This window comes from Pelodiscus sinensis, chromosome 4 (genome assembly GCF_049634645.1).
Source record: "Pelodiscus sinensis isolate JC-2024 chromosome 4, ASM4963464v1, whole genome shotgun sequence".
NCBI lineage: Eukaryota > Metazoa > Chordata > Testudines > Trionychidae > Pelodiscus > Pelodiscus sinensis.
In genome coordinates this window covers 7,538,437-7,559,187 of record NC_134714.1, presented here as the reverse complement: position 1 = coordinate 7,559,187, position 20,751 = coordinate 7,538,437, and the positions used below count along the sequence as shown (strand labels likewise).

Genomic DNA, 20,751 nt, shown 5'->3' with positions numbered 1-20,751 from the left:
GGACCTCGATGACGTGTTGCAGCAGGCCCGGTGTGCGTAAGATGTTGCATTTGTTTGTTGTAATAAAGCCATTTTCCTGTAGGGCCCGTAAATATGCCATGCCTCTGCCAGCGCTGCTCCTAGCCAGGCATGAAGATCACAGAATAGATAGCATCCCGCTCTCGGAAGAGAGTGCACCAGATATTGTTCAGACCATCAGATCCGAATTACTGGGAACGTTTGTAAGTATAATTGCTGCTTACGGTAAAAATAAACATGCTTTCTTGATTACATTGGGAGTTCATGATATCGAGCCTGACCATCTGCGATATCCACTGTCAGGATGATTAGATGGTGTGTGGTCCTGCCGTGAGGGCAGGGGACTGGACTTGATGACCCCTCGAGGTCCCTTCCAGGTTTAGTGGTCTATGGTACTATGATGTGTTCATAGACATGTTTAGACAAGTGCTGGGATGCTGGGTTTTTTGAACGGACTGGCTCCATGCTTTTATCAACTAACTCCGTGAAACAATAAGGGGGTACAGCCAGGTCCTCATCTAGTAAGGATCAGTGTAGCTACACGGAAGTCATTCATTGCCTGAACGGCAGCATGGCCTAGTGGGTCGGGCACTGGCCTAGGAGATCTGGATTCTATTCTGCCGAGTGAGTTTGGGCAAGGCCCATATTCTCAAAGGGCTTTAGACACCTAACTCCCATTCAAGCCAATGAGTTAGTTGCCTAACGACCTTTGAGGATCATTTCTGTGTCCCCTGGAGGGGTCTGAGTGGTGTCTAAGCCATGCACCATTCCACCGGAGAAGGGTGAATTTCATGCCCACATGCATTTTTAAGTCCGCTGGATTCATGTGTCTGCATTCCAGGCGTGTGAAACGTGCCCTTAATCTGAGCAGTTTCTGTTCTGCTTAAATGAAGCACACGAGATCTTTTATAGGGGAAAAGGCAGTACGCCGCATTTATTGAGAATACAACAGTTGCATATGCTTTTCAGCCATACACGCACACAAACACCATACACACAGTCCCGCCAGACGAAGTTATAGTTACCAGTCCAGAGTCTGGATCAATCTAGTGGCTGGTTAGATTGAACACGGGGAGAGCAGGGCCTTTGTCGGTCAATCAATCTGATTCTCCTTTGGAGTTGGTGGCAAGATGAACACAGAGTTCCATAGCAAAGCACCCTGCTTTTAGAATCCTTCTCTCTGTTGAAGTCTATGGATTCCGCTGTGTTGGCCTGTGACTAGAGTGTTATCTTTTTTATGTCAGTGTTCCCAAAACATTTTCAAAGCTCATCCTGTAATCGGTCGTCTTTCAGGGGTGCTGGCTCTGCTTTAAGGCCGTCAATCTGCCAATAATCCAATAACCCTGTGAGTAGGGGCACACATTGATGGTTATAGATGGTTTTTCTCTGACGCCGGGTAGTCTAGTTTTCACCCACGCTCACCCCTCCTTCTTTGGCCATCTGGTTCTGAGCAATAACTTTTGCACCTTTATCTCGACACATGCATGCCACATTCACACATAAACAATCTCTTACAAGGACTCTCGAGGAAGAGCATAACATCAGTATCTGCACTGGGCTAAGCAAAAAGGCACTGTAAATCAAACAGTTAAGGCCTTAGCCTTCAACATTCCTCTAGTCTCTTTAACACAGACATAATACCAAAACTCTATCTCTTTACTCACTACACTTTAGAACAAGGAACTATAGGAGATCTATACTTAACTAAAGGATTTGACTTACTACAATATTAAATATGATTATATTTTACCTTACATTACTACATTACTAAACCTAAAATACAAATATAAAAAAGAATAAAAGTTTCAATCCTAACACTTCCACCCCAGGTGTAAATGGCCCTTCTCCATAAAACTGGCCCCTGCGTTCTTCTGATCCTCTGATCCTTTCTCCCTAAAACCCGCCTCCCTTTGTTCTCTTGCAGCCAGAAATCACAGTGGAAAACCTCCCCAACTACTGGAAGCTGGAGAAACCCTTCCTCACTTTGTTCAGCGACGGGGCCCTACCTCCAAGACTGAGAGCGGAAATGCTGCGTTTGGCAAGGGGGAAAGGCCACGAGGCATTTATCACTTGCTGGATCAACCTGTGAGCATGAAAAAACCACCCTGGCTGCCTTTTGGGACCTAGCTCTCAGCAGGCTGGGGGAAGTTCCAGCTAGTCTGGCAGTTAAGGAGACTACCAGCTAGCCAGGTTTTTAACCTGTTAGTGTGAACACACGGTGAATCAGGGCAGGGTTGCCTGCAGACACAGGTCCTGTGACCATATTCCGATGCTGAGTTATTTAGTGGTAAATTCTTTAATAGTGGAGATGCGTACGACAGCGGAACAGACAGTGCAGCCAGAGCTGAATGGTGACCCCCAGCCTTCGTTTTTACCAAGGGAAATCACTCTCCATTGAATCCTAGCTTTGCCCTTGTCCCTGGTGCTGTGCTGGGGCTTATTTTTCGCTCAGAGGTAGGGATGTTAACTGTCGGAGCATTGGGGTATATGTGGAACCACTAGCGATTTTAGCAGTTGCATGTTTACACGTGTGGTGGGGGCGGAGGGGCAGGGGGAAGCCAGTGCTTGCAGGGAGCCAGCTGTTAAGCCAGCTCCCCGCGAGCACTGGCTCCAGCCTGCCTCCCCTGATAGAGGCAGCAGCGCAGGGGGGCCGATGTGCACAGGGAGCTGGCTTGAAAGTCGTTTCCCGTGTGCGATGGCTCCTGCCTGTGCCCCCACCCCCGTGCAGCTGCCTCTCTATCAAAGGCAGCAGCACAGGGAGGGAGCACGTGGCTCTGTGGGAGCCAGTGCTCGTGAGGAGCCGGCTTGAAAGTCATATCCCGCGTGTAATGGCTCCCTCCTGCCCCTCACCCTGCGCAGCTGCCCCTGAGGGAGGCGTGGGAAGGGGGAAACAGCTCCACAGAAGCCAGCATGCATGGAGAGCCAGCTTAAAAGCCAGCTTCCTGCGCCTGCTGGCTCCCACCTCCCCTCAGAGGCAGCGGGGGTGAGGCAGCATGTGTAGTCAATGGGACTGACTGATAAGCCCAAGCTTATCGGTTAATCGTGTAGTCGACTACACGTTGACACCCCTACTCCTAAGGGAACAGGGCGTGTTCATTCTGGCTGAAGGAGTTCATTGGATTGATTTTTACTTTCTGAGTAACAAATGTGAAAATACGCCTGAACAATGCAATGATTGGCTGGGGATGTTTTCAAAAGAAAGGGAGAAAAAAATGAAAACAAAAGAAGCGACCAGGCCCCCTCCCTACCTCCAACCGACCAAGTTGTGAAACAAAGCAAAGATAATGGCCAAGAAATGCAAAGTTCTGGGAAGGGAGCTTTCTATGCCTCCCCCGCCATGTAATAATAATTGTTCCAGCTCTTAATTTTTTTTCCCTTCCCTGAGGCGGCTCAAGAAATTAATCATGCTCCGTATATCGAGAACTGTATTGTGAGCGGGGAGTCATTGAGCTAATGGGGAATGCACTTGTTTATAAACAACTTGGTTGTCGGCAATGAACAGTTATATAGGGCACCCCTAGAACGTTGGGGTTTCTCTAAGTCTCCCCGCCCATCGCTGTCCTTTATGGAAAAAGAAAAATCCCCTTTCTGGGAGGAAGAAGGATCGTTTCAATGAGGAAAAGGCCGGGTTGCTTACATGGAGGGAGAGAGAAGGAGATGCCGGCTTGCTTTGTAGCTGGTCGAATGCGTCCTCTTCTTCTAGGGCAGGGGTGGGCAAAAGGGCCTCTGTGGGCTGGATCCGGCCCACCAAGCGGGTTGAACTGGCCCGCGGAGGCCCTGCCGCTCCTCCACCCTCAGGACAATTAGGGCTTGGGGGCAGGGGGAAGCGCACGACATTTCCCCTGCCCCATGAGGAGTGCTCAGCGCTTTGAAGTGCCGTGTGCTCCTGGCAGGGCGGGAGGAGGCTTCGCGTGCTCCCCTGGCCCTGATTGGCCTGGGCGTGGGGGAGCACAGGATGTCTCTTCCCACCTCCAGGGACATGGATACTTAGTGGGAAGGGGGGAGGCAAAGGGGCTCCCCCACCCCCAGACCAATCATGGTCTGTGGCCGGGAAAGCCGGAAGCATCATGGCCCCGCCCCTTCCATTTGAGGCTCCGCCCTTTCCAGTATGGCCTGGGGCCACTTAAAAAAATCAAAGTGGCTCCCAGCAAAAAATCATTGCCCTCCCCCGTTCTAGAGCGAAATTCACTCCCGTGAAGGAAGCCAGAATTATTCCTTGGCAGGGCTCCGAGCAGGACTTAAGACTCCAGCTGATCATCTTTGCGGGGGGGGAAGCCCCCCCCAGATCCCCTGCCCATTGGGCCACGCTTTCCCCCCTATTAAACGGTCACTTTCATACAGACGCATTAGGGCGGATTCAGCTTAAGCCCGTTTGCCATGGGGCGCGGGAGTAAGCTCAATGACCTTTGCGCTACTGGCCACGCGCGTAAGGTTGAGCCCGGCTGGATCAGGGCAGGGCGCTCGCTAGCCCTGGCTGCTCGTTCCAGCCTGGTGGCTCCAGGGTGGATGAACAAGTCTGATCTGATCTTTCCTGCAGGAGAAACACTCCAGTGGGCAGAGGGGTTCTGAAGGCATATTTCAGCGCTCCGCCCCCTCTGCCTCTGCTTGCCTGGCTGAACCTCCACTCCAGCGGCCAAGTCTTTGCCTTTCCCTCCGACCAACCTCTCGCCGAAACCGACATCTTGTCTTGGCTGGAGACTGTGACCGCCGGGCGGGAGCTCCCCAGCGGTAAGTATGCGAGTCTGTCTGGTGTTTCTCGGCGCGGCGCTCCGCTGTCAGCCGTGGCTGTTTAAGGTGGTGATTCTGCACTGGCGCCCAAGCACGAATAGTCCCGCTAGAAAAGACGGCTCGGCTTCTGCCGTCGGAAGTGCCGCGCTCCGCTGACTGTCCGGCGCCCAGTGGGACCTGCTCTGAGCGGCTGTTGCTTTTCTTCCGGAAGCCACAACGCTGAGTTTGACCCCCGGGGCTGAGAACTGGGCTCCCTCAACACTGGCTCCTAATGAAAATCCACCTGGGTCTGCCCCAGCTTTCATAAGAGCGGCCAGACTGGGTCAGACCAAAGGTCCATCCAGCCCAGCTTCCTGTCTGCCCACAGCGGCCAGTGCCAGGTGCCCCAGAGAGGGTGGACCGAAGACAATGATCAAGCAATTTGTCTTGTGCCATCCATCTCCAGCCTCTGACAAACAGAGGCCAGGGACACCATTTCTATCCCCTGGCTAATAGCCTTTGATGGACCTAACCTCCGAGAATTTATCTAGCTCTTTTAAAAACTCTGTTACAGTCCCAGCCTTCACAGCTTCCTCTGGCAAGGAGTTCCACAGGTTGACTGTGCGCTGTGTGAAGAAGAACTTTCTTTTATTAGTTTTAAACCTGCTGCCCATTAATTTCATTTGGTGTCCTTTAGGGTATGTCTACACTACAAAGTTAGTTCGAACTAACGGAACTAACGAACTAACTTTAATAGGCACTACACTAGCGCTCCGCTAGTTCAAATTTGAATCGAACTAGCGGAGCGCTTAGTTCGAACTAGGTAAACCTCATTTTACGAGGATTAAGCCTAGTTCGAACTAGCTAGTTCGAATTAAGGGGTGTGTAGCCCCTTAATTCGAACTAGTGGGAGGCTAGCCCTCCCCAGGTTTCCCTGGTGGCCACTCTGGCCAACACCAGGGAAACTCTATGCCCCCCTCCCGGCCCCGGACCCCTTAAAGGGGCACGGGCTGGCTACGGTGCCTGTGCCAGGTGCAAGCCTGCCAGCACCCAGCCAGCAGACCCTGCACCTGGCACGGCACAGAGCCACCCACCCGATGTCCCCCAGCCCACCCCCTCTTCCCGGGACCAGGCTGGCGGCTCCCGGGAGCTTGCCCTGGACCGCAAGAGGCGGGCACCTTTCTGGGCTAGTGCGGACATCGTGGACCTCATCCACGATCTCCGCACTAGGCACAGGAAAGTGGCCGTCTAGGGCAGGAGAGCTGCCAGCCTGGCCACCCAAGAGCAGGTGTGCATGAAAATCAAGGGGGTCCACTGAGACCCCCGACCCTGAGCCCTGAGCTTACAATGGCCGTCCTGGGTCAGACCAAAGGTCCATCTAGCCCAGTAGCCTGTCTGCCGACAGTGGCCAACCCTAGGGACCCTGGAGGGGATGGACTGAAGACAGTGACCAAGCCATTTGTCTCGTGCCATCCCTCTCCAGCCTTCCACAAACTTTGGGCAGGGACACCACTCCTACCCCCTGGCTAACACTACTCCATGGACCCAACCTCCATGACTTGATCTCACTTCCCTTTAAACTCTGTTCTAGTTCTCGCCTTCACAGCCTCCTGCAGCAAGGAGTTCCACAGGTTAACTATTTGCTTTGTCAAGAAGAACAACTTTCTCTTACTAGTTTGAAGCCTGCTACCCATTCCTTTCCTTTGGTGTCCTCTAGTCCTTATTTATGGGAACTCAGGAAGAACTTATCTGAATGCACCCTCTCCACCCAACCCCTGCTTTTAGAGACCTCTATCCTGTCCCCCCTCCGTCTCCTCTTTTCTAAGCTGAACAGTCCCAGTCTCTGTAGCCTTTCTTCATCTGGGACCTGTTCCCAACCCCTGATCATGTTAGTTGCCCTCCCCTCTCCCAGCCTTTCTCTTCCTCTCTCCCACCTCCTTTTCCCAGTCTCCCCCAGTTTTGTTCAATAAAGACAGAGTCAATGTTGGAAGAAACGTTATCTTTATTTTGTACATCAATAAGAAGGGGGGCTAGGGAAGGGTAAGTGGAAGTAGGTGAGGGAGGAATGGGGTACGAGCCCCCGATGGGGAGGACTGGGCTGTCTCTGCGGGCTTCTGGGGGTGGAAGCTCTCCTGCAGCCCCCCAATTGCCTCCTCTCCCCAGATGGCAGCCTGCGGCAAGTGCAGCCGGGCTGATGGCCGAGTGCTGTGATGTGCCCAGTGTGGGTACTCCGGGCACTCCAAGCCAGAACTTCTTTGCAAGCGGGGCACCCCTGAGAACTGTGTGTCCGGGGTGGAGGTCGGGACCCTTTAAGCGCAGCCCTCGGCTAGCCTGAGACAGCATCTCCACGCTCTAAGTCCTCCTCTGATGCCCTGCCGGCACTGCTTCCGGCCATCCTTAAGCCCTGTTCAGAGTCCACTCAATGTGGACTTGCTAGTTCGAATTAGCAAAACGCTAATTCGAACTAGTTTTTAGTTCTAGATGCGTTAGTTCGAATTAGCTTAGTTCGAATTAACTAATTCGAACTAAGTTAGTTCGAACTAGCGCTGTAGTGTAGACGTACCCTTAGTTCTTATATTATGGGAACAAGTAAATAACTTTTCTTTATTTGCCCTCTCCGCACCACTCATGATTTTATAGACCTTTATCATATCCCCCCTCAGTCTCCTCTTTTCTAACTGAAAAGTCCCAGTCTCTTTAGCCTCTCCTCATATGGGACCCGATCCAAACCCCTAATCATTTTAGTTGCTCTTTTCTGAACCTTTTATAATGCCAAAGTACCGCTCAGACTGGGAACTTTCAGTGCTAGGCATGCCGCCTTCCCATGAATTTACTGGCATTTACCCTTTCACGGGGTTCAAAACAGAGCTAGATGAGTTCATGGAGGTTAGGTCCATCAATGGCTATTAGCCAGGATGGGTAGGAACGGTGTCCCTAGCCGCTGTTTGTCAGACGCTGGGAATGGGTGACGGGAGGGATCACCTGATGATTCCCGGTTCTGTTCATTCTCTCTGGGGGCATCTGGATACTGGGCCGGATGGACCTTTGGTCTGACCCAGTCTGGCCGTTCTTGTGTCCTCGTGACAGTGCGGTATCCGTGGAAGGGGCCGTGGTGCTTCGCACTGTCACTCTTTAAGGGCGGCGTGTTGTCGTTAGTGGTAACTGTGCTGTGGCTTCTGTGGTTGAGGAACTGAGGTGGGAAAAGCCAAAATGTCGCTTAACGCATCCCCACAACAACGGAAGACTCGCAGCTGCTAGCACTCGGCTCGGCCTTTGGTGCAAATGCAAACTGGGTGTTTTGCTAATGACACTGGGACAAGACGAGGCTGTTCTCTGAGGAGATCCCCTCGTGTCTGAGCCAAACCCCATGGACACCAATGGAAAGCCCCCAGTGGATTTCAGTGGGTTTGGAGTCAGCTTCCTAGAGGCCAATAACAAGATTGTGGACATCCCCTTTTAACCTAATATCCACCCTCTGTTGTCCCCAGATTGCTTTCCCCTCCACAGCTAAAGCCATCTCTACGTAGGTCAGTGCTGTGTCTTTTTTCCCAGTGGAACAATGCCTCTGAGATCCTCATTTCCAAACCTGCTCCCGTCCACACCAGCAGAACCAACTGCTATATTCTTAATAGTGGTGTCGAGTTCATACTAGGAATGTTACACTTAGATTAACTGACTAATCGATTAGGCGATAAGGGCACCTCCACCTTTGAAGTGTAGCAATCGCCCCAGGGCTCTTGCTGCACTTCAAAGGCAGAAGCGCTGTGGTGTTACCCGCACAAATTTCTCTATCCCTCCTGCACTGTAGGGACACACACCTTTACCCACTTCCTAGGACTCAAGGTGCAACTCTGTGAATTTACACACCCACCCTCACCCAATTCCTAGGGCTCAGGGTTGGCAGGATCTTTAGCCACTGAAAGAGCCTCACACAGTAATGTCCTTATCCTGTATTTATTGACATTTCCCAAACAAGCAGAGCGCACATGCTAAGCACACAGGCTGTGTCTAGACTGGCCAGTTTTTCCGGAAAATCAGCTGCTTTTCCGGAAAAACTTGCCAGCTGTCTACACTGGCCGCTTGAATTTCCGCAAAAGCACTGACTTCCTACTGTAAGAAATCAGTGCTTCTTGTGGAAATACTATGCTGCTCCCGTTCGGGCAAAAGTCCCTTTTGTGCAAAACTTTTGCGCAAAAGGGCCAGTGTAGACAGCTGAGATTCGTTTTGCGCAAAAAAGCCCCGATGGCGAAAATGGCGGTTGGGGCGTTTTTGCGGAAAAGCGCGTCTAGATTGGCCAGGGACTCTTTTCCACAAAAAGTGCTTTTGCGGAAAAGTGTCTGTGCCAATCTAGACGCTCTTTTCGGAAAATACTTTTAACGGAAAACTTTTCCGTTAAAAGCACTTCCGGAAAATCATGCCAGTCTAGATGTAGCCACAGTGTCATGCTCACCAGTCCTGATAAAGGCAGGCAGACTTCCTCTGTTGGCCAGGCAATATCAGTTTCTCTGGTCTTAGGCTGTGTCTCAGAGATGAGTTCTTCTTTTCCAGGTCTTCCCCCCTCCTCCTAGTCCTTCTGTTACTTCTGATCTTCTTCTTCTTCTTGAACCCCAGTTTATATAATGAAACCTTAGTCTTGCTTAGCTAGACCGTAACCAATTATTTTAGTATAATTTTACTAACCAATCATAACAAAATTACCTAACCAATCATACCCCACCACCTTAACTGATTTACACCTAGCAGCATTAATTATCCAGCAGACAGAAACAGTTACAAACCAGACAGAGATCACACAGTCAAACAGTAGGAAAATGTAGTGACAATGATCATAGAATGAGGATTCCACACCATGCTCTATTGAGAAGCAGTTTCTTGCCAGACAGAATGGTGTGACTTAAGTTTTCTTTACCCCTCTTCAGATTTGTTTCTTTATCTGGTGACAGTGGGGGAGCGATCAGGGCAAAGTCCCCTCCTCACAGCCTGGTGTGACACTTTGTAATACCATTTAGATGAAACTGTGAGTGTGGCTCCAGGCCTTACAGGAATGGCTGCTGCTCTTCAGTCTGGCTGCAGAAGGCAGCTTTGGTTCAGGTCTAGCACAGGCCTTCCAGCATGGCTACAGAAAAGCCCTATTGTTACAGTGGGGCACACAAGGCCAGTGGGGGACTCAAGCACCCCCCTCTGGCCCCATGCTCCCCATGGCGTTTCAAAGCAGCAGCGCCGCATGGCAGCCAGGGTCCCCCTGCTCTCCCGGGCTCCACGTGGCGCTGCAGCTTTGAAGCACCCCTCCCCGACTTGCTGCCTCTTTCTGATAGAGACAGCAAGGGCGGGAGAAGTGACTAGTCGACTAGTGTCGACTGTCCGATAAGCATTTGTTTATCGGATAGTAGACTAGTCGCTCACATCCCTAGTATACACTAGACCCACTAAATCAAATGCTAGAAGATCAACCTCCAGAGGGTCGATCTTTTCCGTAGTGTAGACATGCCCTCGACTTGTTTAAAGCCAGCTTATCCAAACACAGCAGTTGTTGGCCACGTCCATGAAACTCACATACCACAGTTTGGAAAAGAGGGCACTTTTTTTCCATTCCACGAGGAGTAACAGTAGTTCGAATTAGGATCTTTAATTCGAACTACCTACTCCGTGCCGCGTGTAGCCGCGGGCACGGAGTTTGGACTAAGGGGGATTTAAAAATGGCAGCACCTGGGAACATACAAATGAAGTCCGGGATATTTAAATCCTGGGCTTCATTTGCAACTCCGCTTTCCCTAATTACCCTACCTAGCTCGAACTAATGAGCTAGTGTAGACATACCCTGACAAACAGAGGCTAGGGACACCATTCCTTACCCATACTGGCTAATAGCCATTAGTAGACTTAACCTTCATGAATTTATCTAGTTCTCTTTTAAACCCTTTTATAGTCCAAGTCTTCACCACCTCCTCTGGCAAGGAGTTCCACAGATTGACTGTGCCCTGTGTGAAGAAGAACTTCCTTTTATTTGTTTTAAACCTGCTGCCCATTAATTTCATTTGGTAACCCCTAGTTCTTATATTATGGGAACAAGTAAATAACTTTTCCTTATTCACTTTCTCCGCACCACTCATGATTTTATAGACCTCTGTCATATCCCTCCTTAGTCTCCTCTTTTCCAAGCTGAAAAATCCTAGTCTCTTTAATCTCTTCTCATATGGGACCCATTCCAAACCCCTCATCATTTTAGTTGCCCTTCTCTGAATCTTTTCTAATGCCCGTATATTGCTTTTGAGATGAGGAGACCACATCCGTGCGCAGTATTTAAGATGTGGCCATACCATGGATTTTACACGTCCCTTTTCTGCACCGGAAAATGTCAGCATTTGAGATGTTTCGAGACGTTCTAAACTGAGATGGATGGTTTGGCGATTTGTCTCCCTCTAGTGGTGGGGCCACGTGTTGGGTTTATGAGTCTGCTATGGCTTCCTTGGGATAGATGGGTTGTGGGTGGAGCTTGAACTCGGGACCTTGGGAAATGGGACAAATGGGATTCAACTTCCTCAGCTAGGCATAGCTGTGGGCACCACGAGGCCAGCGCACCCTCAGAAGCCTGTGGCAGGATCTGGCAACTAGTCCCACACCGTGTTACTATGGGCTACATCTGCAGTTTCATCGCACTCATTTATCTCAGGTTTAACTCCCACAAAGTGCAGCATTTCTGTTTAAAATAAGTAAGAACGTTCCTTATCTAGTGGAAACAAAGCCACCTCTCTTCCTTTCGGTAGTTTGCTTGGACAAGATAACGATCTCGTACCACTTTGTCAGCAGAGCACTGTTCAGTTCCTCCTCTTTCTGTCCAATCACCCAATCTCGTTAGGCCCTAAATGATACCACTATCGTTCAATCACCCAGGTTTCCGCAGCATCTGTACAATCGGAATCTGCCCACCTTCTGATTGATGGAGTCATTTTCTTTATCACGTCAGCTTTCCATGTGTGGCCATGTGCCGTTCATTGTAGAATTCACCCATGAGTAGGCTAAAGAGGATGCCTACCCCCCCCCCCCGTCATGTCCCACATAAGCCCTTTTCACCTTGCAGTCCCAGTTTCATTTTGTGCGTATGTTTATGCCTCACATCCAGTGTTACCGTCAGAATGTTTTCCTTTGGTACAAATCTAGTTCAGCAGGACATTCCTACTGAGCAAAACACGTAAGGCGGGGGGTTTCAAACTTGCTTTCTCATGACCCAGTCCAAGAAAACTGTTGATCCCTGTGATATGACATCATTTGACTGGAGCGTGGGCTCCGGGGTGGGGCTGAGCAGGAGAGCTTTGGGCTGTAGGAGGGGGCTCCGGCTTTGGGGGGTCAGAGCTGGGACAGGAGGGGCTTACTTTGAGTGCAGTGTGGTTGCTAAGGCAGCTTCCTGCCTCTCCTGTCGCCACAGACCATGCTGCGCCCCAGAAGCGGCCAATAGTAGGTTCCCAGCCAATGGGAGTGCGGAGCTAGTGTTTGGGGCATGGGCAGTGTGCGGCGCCTGGTGCGCTTCACCTTCCCCTATCTAGGAACCATGCCTTTTGCTGGCTGTTTCTGGGGTGCAGCCAGGACAGTCAGGGAACTGCCTTAGTGCCCCCTGGTTACCTGCCCCTCCTGCAGCAACGAGACCCAGCGCCCGACTTCCCACCACCCAATACTGGCTTGCGACCCGTTGTTTGAAAACCGCTGATGTAAGCCATGGTGAGTCTAGGCTTTCGCTGGATTCTAGTGGGGACTTAAGCATGTGCTTAGATGCTCCGCCAAACTGGAGCATGAATTAAGAAACTGGTTCTTTAAGATAATGGTTCTGGCAAAACTCACCGTGCCTAACATAGGACTGCACAGTCATGAGCTGTCGATTTGCAAAACGACTTTTGTGCTGAGTGGGTCCGATTTGGTTCAAGACATATAAGATCAGTGAGGTTCCATTGTGCAGCCGTTCTAGAAGACTTTAGAACAACTTTCAAGCCAAGAGTGCAATTTGCACAAGATAACAAAGCACATCTTTGCATTCCATGCATGCTTTGCATCACGTCTTTTTGGGGCCAAAATGGTGTGAAGAAAGGGGTTAAATGTGGCTCAAAGCTTGATAAAAACCCATTGTTTTAAACCACAGCTTTGGGGGGAGGTTGAGATGTTTTGTAAAAACACCAGTTTCTCATATGCAAAACAAGAACATGGTATTTAGAGCCCCATTCCTTTCAAACTCCTCCAGCCCTTTGGGAACTTTTTACAGGTGCTCAAACTTATGCACTAGACTTCACCTTGCAGGGCAAGAGATCTCTTATGGTCCAGGAGGAATTTAAAAGAGCAGTGCTAGAGCTGCATATTGTATTTATTAAATGGCTGCGTTGTTATACACAATTTGAGGGCCCTGATTAAAGAAGAAATCCAGTTTCAAAAATAGAAATTCTTTCCAGCCAGTAGAAAAACAAATGTTCCAAGTAGCTAGTGGAAAACGGTAGTGAAATTGTGATTTCTGTAGCTGACTGAAACTGATGTGACTAAACAGTTATCATAGAATCATAGAACACTAGAACTGGAAGGGACCTCGAGAGGTCATCGAGTCCAGTCCCTGCCCTCATGGCAGGGCCAAGCTCCATCTAGATCATCCCTGATAGATCTATCCAACCTGCTCTTAAATATCTCCAGTGATGGAGATTCCACAACCGCCCTGGGCAATTTATTCCAGTGTTTCACCACCCTGACAAGACTTTTTTTTCTCAATGTCCAACCTGAACCTCCCTTGCAGCAATTTCAGCCCATTGCTTCTTGTCCTGTGCTTCTTGTTATGCTACAGAACATTCTGCTAAGGCCCTGATGTGCACTGAGAATCACATAGTGGGGGATCTCTGGGATCATGCAGTTCCCAGTGGAAGATCTGGGCCTGCCTGCCACCAGCTGTATCCCAACCCTGGGTCATTCAATTCTGATTGTCTCCTCTTCTCCTCAACATCCTCCTTGCCAGAGGATGCGTGAAGACCAGGACTTTAACAGGGTTCAAGAAAGAACTAGATACATTCGTGGAGGTTAGGTCCAGCAATGGCTATTAGCCAGGATGGGTGGGAATGGTGTCCCTAGCCTCTGTGTGTCTGGAAATGGGTGACGGGAGGGATCACGTGAGGATTCCCTGTGGTGTCCCCTCCCTCTGGGGCCTCTGGCATTGGCCACTGTGGGCAGACAGGACACGGGACTGGATAGACCTTTGGTCTGACCCCGTCTGGCCGTTCTTACGTTCTTACGTTCTCATGTTCTCAGCTACGTTGTCGGATGGAGACTGGAAGCCTCCTCTGCCCGCTTACAACTTCTTACGCATGATGGAGGCCACCCTGCCCGAATTCACCGTCTATAGTCACCACGGCAGCGATGGGCTGCAGCAGCCAGAGGAGGTATCGGAGGAGACGCTGGCTGTCCGAGAGGAGCAGGCGGAGGAACCGGGCCTGGGCGCAGAGAAAGGCCACGCGTCAGGGAGAGACTTGCGTGGCACAGCTCCCAGGCTGGTAGGAAGAGAGAAGCCGCCCACGCGGCACACAGAGCTGTGACGGCCAACGACCAGCCTATGGGGGCAAAGAAAGGCCACTGAGAAGGCAGCTGGGACAATCTGATGCTTCAAATGGCCATTGTGATGCTTTAAAGCCAAAAGGCACATGGCCGTGTGATAAACTGGCTGTGGAGTGAAAACCGCAAGGGCATGTCTCTTTAAAGCCCGATTCCCAAGCCGATCAAGCGGAGAGCGTTCTGTCTAGTGTGACCTGCTGCTGTAGCCGTGCCCTGGGAATGTGCATGGCTCCTGAGAGAGCGCCCAGCAGCCAGCTGTGACACTGGTCAGGTCACCACTTAAATCTCCCCCATTGTGTCTCCTCCCGTAGCCAATCAGGAAGGGAGCTAGCCTGGCGTTTTGCTTTTGGTGAGCAATCTGAGGGCTTCGCCCACACATCAAACCAACCCCGGCTAGTTAAAGCCAGCGTGTGTCTTGATTACACCCACAGAAGGCGCCTTTATATCAGTCCAGCCGTGTCCACATGAGGAGCTGCACCAGTAGAACTAAAAAATATCCCCCCCCCCAACCCCCGGAAGAGTGAAATTGGTACAAAGGCTGCGTGTGGAGCTGAGTGGGGAAGTCAAACACGCTGGCCTCCCCAGTTGTTTCTCTCCCGCCAGGTTTGTGTGTGGCCGCTTGGGAAGGTCTAGCTCGGACGTGCTGTTTCTGAGCAGAGATGGAGAATCCCAAGGAGTTAGTTTGTGGTCGGGGCGGTTTGAGGCGGGCTGCGGCAGCTGGCGCCCCAGGCGGAATGCACAGTCGGCACCCATGCCCACACAGCCGTCGATGGAGTGACGTAATCATCCGGCGCCCCGTTGAAGACGGAGCCCTAGGCGACGGCCGAGTCGGCCTGTAGTCACAGGCCGCCCCTGGTTGTGATTAGCCACAAAATCCAAGGGCCCAGGCAGGCAACAGCAGTCGTTTGAGCGCAGTAACCCGTGTAACCAGCTTGCAGAGCAAAGAAATCAGTCCACAAAACCGCTGAGCACACAGGACTGGCTAACAAGGGGAATCCTGGGCTAGGGAAATTGGCTTGCTCCCTACTGACGGACTGCAGGTAGCCATCACCCATCACTCTCCCCACCCCCACCCCCCTTTTTTTTTGTTCCTCCCGGGATGACTAGTCCAAGTTCTGGGACCTGAGTAGATGAGGAAGGGGAGTGCCCAAGGACAGCCATTCAGAGCAGTGCGAAAGGCATCAGGCTTTAAAGGAGAGTCTGGAGTCACCCAGGCTGCTCTAGATTGCCTGACTTACTGCCCAGGAAAAAGGCAGCAGAACGAAGACCTTTGCTTCCTCTTTTTTAGTCACCAGTGGTGGCAATGTATTAATTTATGGAGCCTCATCCACAGAGCGACTCGTGTGAGTCAGGGCTGCGGGATCAACACGCCTTTAAGTTAAAGGAAACAAAACTAGCGTGAATATTAATTCAGTCCTGGTAGGTTTGGATCAAGGCCCATTGAAGGTGGTGGGAATGTATGTACACTGGACCAGCTGGCGTCAGCTTACATCAACAGACTGCCCTTGGAGCGAGCATTGGACGCCCCTGGGTTGGTCTCCTTTATAGTGTAAAACAACAACGCTAATCAATTTTCAGAGCATCGTAAACGCTGCTTTTTCCTAGACCTGAATGCCGCCTAGGGACCCCGGCGATGGGGTATTTCAAATGCCTGGGTAGATAGGATCTGGAGCCTGTTCGGTTTTCTCAAGAGCCCTACCTGAAACAGACCATTTCTTGACCTAGTACCAAAGCCAAAGTCGTTTTTCAAGGTTCTGTTGTACATCTGCCCTGAAAAGAGCAGGCGTCTGCAGAGCTGTGCGCTGTTCGGGAGGGAAATATAAGGGAACAACGCGAGCTGGACCCTCAGTTGGAGTCAATTTGTGCTCGTCTATATAGGTTCTCCTACCACGCTCATCACTGGTGGTTGGACGTGGGGGCACATAATGCAAGGTAGATGCTAGAGCCCCGTGGGGGCACCCAAGGTTCAGTAGTTCCTAACGGGGGTTACAAACGATTGGAGTTGCTCAAGCCGTAGGTTAACAAACCCAGGGTCTGCTGACTTGAGTACCACCCCAGAGCACCGGGCTCACGTTGTAATGGAATAGCATTACGACGGAGATTGGATCCATGTGATCATGCTTTGAAATGCAAGTCCTGTTCAACGCACTGTACAGGTCAGGGGAATGGAACGAAGCCAGAGACCCGTGTGTGGCTGTTGTGTATTGACGTATTATTTCTTTAAAAAATGTTTCAACGCGCCTTTAAGTTAAATGACGCAAAACTACACGCACCATTTATATCCCTTTGCTTCTCAGAGATTCAGGATTAAAGTGTAATTTCATCCAGTTAAGCCATGGATCTGTATTTTCCCAGATGTTGTGCTTGCGGATTGCATGATTAGGGCATTGTGAGGCAATGTTAGATGCTCCTGATCCACATGGTATTGACCCTCCAGGTCCTCACAACACACTTTTTTTCTCTTTTGACCGTGTCCACTTTACTGAGACATAATAGAGCTCGTAACTGTCATCCAGTCGGGAGCATTCCTGTGCGTATTTCAGTTGAGATGAAGAGGCGGGTTGGAAGGTAAAATCCAGACTATGCAAAAGGAAGGCGGTGATCCTCTTAAAATAAAAATCAACTCACGAGGCAAAACTAGCTGACAGAGTCCCTCCAGCAGGTGATTGGTCCGTTTGATTCTCTGGGAACAAACGTCATTTTGAGCCAATCCATTAGACTGGGGTGGGGAACCTTTTTTGGGTCGGGGGCCGCTGACCCACAGAAAAATCAGTCGGGGGCCTCACACAAGTGAGAAATGGAAGGAAAAAACCCTCGCTGTGTCCCCAACTGAGACACTCCCCACATTCCCCTCATATACCAGAGTCAAGGGGGCCCAGCCTAGTAGATTTTGTGAGACAGCAGGGGGGCTGGAGCACCAGCACAGGCTCCCCAATGCTGGCAGGGACTCCCTGAGTCTTGGGGGCCAGATCCGTGCAAGCCGAGGGCTGCATCCGGTCCCTGGGCCTGAGGTTCCCCTCCCCCCCATGTTAGATGTTTGAAAAGGGCTCTGCCTGCTTGTACAATGTGGGGATTTCGTTTCCAGGGCCGGGTGGGTGGGAGAGCAGCGGTAGATGTGCTGTCTCTAGACTTTAGTGAGGCTTTTGATTCTATCTCGCATGGCCTCATAACCAAAGTGGGGAAATGCAAACCCCAGGGAACTCCTCTAAGGGGGGTGCAGAACTGGTTGGAAAACCATTCGGGGAGAGGAGTTATCAGTGGCTCGTCGTCAGGCCGCAAAGGCTTTTCGAGTAGGGGCCCTGTGGGGCTCTGTGGTGGGTGCGGTTCTGTTCAAAATCTGCCTCGGTGATTCAGCTAGAGAGTCCGTGGATAAAGTTTGCAGATGCCCCCAAGCAGGGAGGGGTTACAAGAGCACAGGGTTACAATCCAGCATTCTCTAGACTGGCGGTGGGCAATAATTTTTTGCCGTGGGCCACTTCAGAAATTTTTTAAGTGGCCCTGGACCGCCCCACAAGGGACGGGCCCTCAAGCGGAAGGGGCGGGGCCAGGATACTTCCAGGTTCCTTGTCCCCAGACCATGATTGATCTGGGGGTGGGGGAGCCCCTTTGCCCTGCCCTCATTCCATGCTCCTGGCGTGGGAGGAGATTTCCTGTGCTCCTCTGCCCGCAGGCCAATCAGGGCCTGGGGTCAGGGGAGCACACGAAGCCTCCTCCCACCCTGCCAGGAGCCTGCGGTGCTTCTAAGCACCGCAGGCTCCTGGCAGGGCAGAGGAAACTTTGTGCGCTTCCCCGCACCCCCAGGTCCTCATTGGAGTGGGGGCGGGGGAGCAGCAGGGCCTCCACGGGCCAGATCCGGCCTGCTGGGGCCCTTTTGCCCACCCCAATCTAGCCAGCGCGGAGAAATGGTCTGAAGTCAATGGGAGGAAATTCACCAAGGACAAATGCAAAATGCTCCTTCCAGCCCAGTGTCCTGTCTGCCAACAGCGGCCAAGGCCAGATGCCCCAGAGGGAGGGAACAGAACTGGGATCCCTCTCCTGTCACCCCTTCCCAGCCTCTGACCAACAGGCCAGGGACACCCAGAGCATGGGGTCGTATCCCTGGCCACCGTTGCTCATCGACATTAATGGACCTGCCCCCTGAAGGGATCTCGTTCTTTTCTTGAATCCGTCTGTAGTTTGGACCCTGGCAACGAGCGCTCCAGCATCACTGTGCGCTGGGCAGAGAAATGCTTCCTTCTCTGTTCCAACCTGCTGCCTGTTCGCGTCATCGGGACGCCCCGATGCTTGTGTTACAAGGAGCAGATACGAACACTTCCGTGGGCTTTGCCACGCCCGGGGTGGGTTTATAGAGCTCTGGCCGACCCTCTCCGGGCTGTCTCCTTTCCAAGCCGAGAAAGCTCCTACTGACTAATCGCTCCTCCGGGGAAGCTGCTCCAAACCATTGGGCCTTTGAGGCCGCGGCCAGGACCTTGGTGTGTGGAGCTGGCAGCCAGGAGAGCCCCAGGGGTGCTGGTCGGGCGGCAGCCAAAACGCTGGGCACGCGGGGCTGGCAGGATCCGGAACACCAGCACATGGGGCCGGCGGCAGCAGGAAAGCCCCAGGTGTGCAGGGCTGGCACTAGCCAGGACCCCCAACACAGCGCTGGGCCGGCGGCTGGAGAGCCCCGGAGGGGGGGCAGGGCTGGCACTAGCCAGGACCCCAACACAGCGCAGAGCTGGCGGCTGGAGGGCCCCGGAGGGGGGGCAGGGCTGGCACTAGCCAGGACCCCAACACAGCGCAGAGCTGGCGGCTGGAGGGCCCCGGAGGGGGGGCAGGGCTGGCGGCTGGAGAGCTCCCAACCCAGGCCTAATAACACTGTCCCCACATCCCCCAATTGGCTGGAAACAGCGGCACAGGGCAAGCTCACCAAGGGACTGCCCCAGCCCCGAGCCTCAACTCCCCCTCCATACTACACCACCCCCAGCCTTCCTCCCTTACCCCCCCACACCCAGCCCTCTGCCCTCAGGCCCCCCCTACACCCAGCCCTCTGCTCGGAACCCCTCACACACCCAGCCCTCTGCCCCGAGGCCCCCCCTACACCTAGTCCTCTGCTTGGAGCACCCCCATACCCAGCCCTCTGCCCTGAGTGGCCCCCGCACCCAGCCCTCTGCTCGGAACCCCCCCCCCCACCCAGCCCTCTGCCCTGAGTGCCCCCCACACCCAGCCTGAGCCCCGCCCCACCCACACTCCATCTCACATTTAAATTGCTTACAGGTGCTGTCGTATCGCAACCCCCTCGCCCCCACAAGGGGACAGGTTGTGATAGGACAGTGCCTGTAAGACATTTCAGTTCCTGTCACGCCTGGTCCTTCTCGCTAACCCTTTCCTAATGGGCCCGTTAGCTCGCGTGCCGGCCGCTGCACATCGGGCGGCTGTTTCCAGAGAAGGCTCCCTGTGGTCTCCAAGGGCTCTTTGTGGGGTGGCAGCAGCTCATTTGGACCCCCCGCCCCCACGCCGTGTTGCATGGATAGCTGGGACCATGTTTTCCAACGTGCATTGATCAGCAGTGATTTTCGCCTGCCATTTCACTCCACCCTATGGGCACTTCCTGGATGCGGGGGCCTTTTGAGCTCTCGTCCAGCTCTGCATTTCTAGGGGTCTATGGGACGCGTCTCTCCTGTGCGAGCTGAGGGCCTGGCGTGCAGAGCTGGCGTCCCGGGGGAGGAAGAAGAAACAAGAAGGAGAAGATGAAAGAACGAGAACGGAGGAGCAAGTAGGGAGAGGGGGTGGGGTGTGGCTGGACCGGGGTGTTGGAATAGGGTGCTTATGCGGGTAAAGTTTTGCTTCTCAACTAACCCCTTCCGGGACAGTGCGGCCGGTGAGCAAGAAATGCCGGTTTCCCAAGGGATTGCAAGAGTTACAGATCTTTGGAAAAACAACACACAGACCTGAGATGCCACCTTCCTGAGTCGGAGCTCACCCTTCTGGGAGCCTGAGAGACCTGGGGAGTATTTCAGGCTTAGGCCGACCCACCTGTTTCTCTTTCCCTGGCCCAGTCTTCTGGCCTTCCCTGAGAGCACATTCCCCCCTTAAATGGCGTCTCTGATCCAGGCTTCCTGGAGGCTGAGCAGTCTGGGGAAGCTTTGGTCAAGTAAGTTCCCAGGCTGCAGGGCCTGAAGCAGGCAGGTTAGGCAAAGGCAGCAGGTCCGCACGCACCCCTTTGCAAGTGCTGAGTGGCCATTCCACACGGCAGTTTGCCCCTGAGGCAGGGGCTAGACGAAGACTGACAGTGGGTCACTGAGGCAAGGTGGGTACAGGGGAACTGGGTGCCCCTTTGGAGGGGAGGTCTCTGGAGCATGCAGTTGGGTAAACACCTCCCAGAAGCGGAGAGGAGAGGGGGGGCTCAGAGAGACTGAAGCGGGCACTGCCGGAGGGCAGTGTCCTGAAGAGGATGCCGTGGTCAAAGAGGAACACGGG

The 20,751-nt window shown here is 52.6% G+C and overlaps 1 protein-coding gene across 7 annotated transcripts in view; it reads left to right on the top strand.

Moving 5' to 3' along the window:
* TXNDC16 (thioredoxin domain containing 16) overlaps nt 1–16,627 on the top strand; it is a 71,863-nt gene extending 55,236 nt beyond the window's left edge. For all 7 annotated transcript variants that reach the window (XM_075926203.1, XM_075926206.1, XM_075926205.1 and 4 more), the window contains 4 exons: nt 83–221; nt 1,943–2,103; nt 4,556–4,746; nt 13,996–16,627. In XM_075926203.1, coding sequence (XP_075782318.1) covers nt 83–221; nt 1,943–2,103; nt 4,556–4,746; nt 13,996–14,279 — 775 coding nt within the window. In that variant the 3' untranslated portion in view covers nt 14,280–16,627. The remainder of the gene's footprint in view (nt 1–82; nt 222–1,942; nt 2,104–4,555; nt 4,747–13,995) is intronic.
* Nucleotides 16,628–20,751: the final 4,124 nt, after the last annotated feature.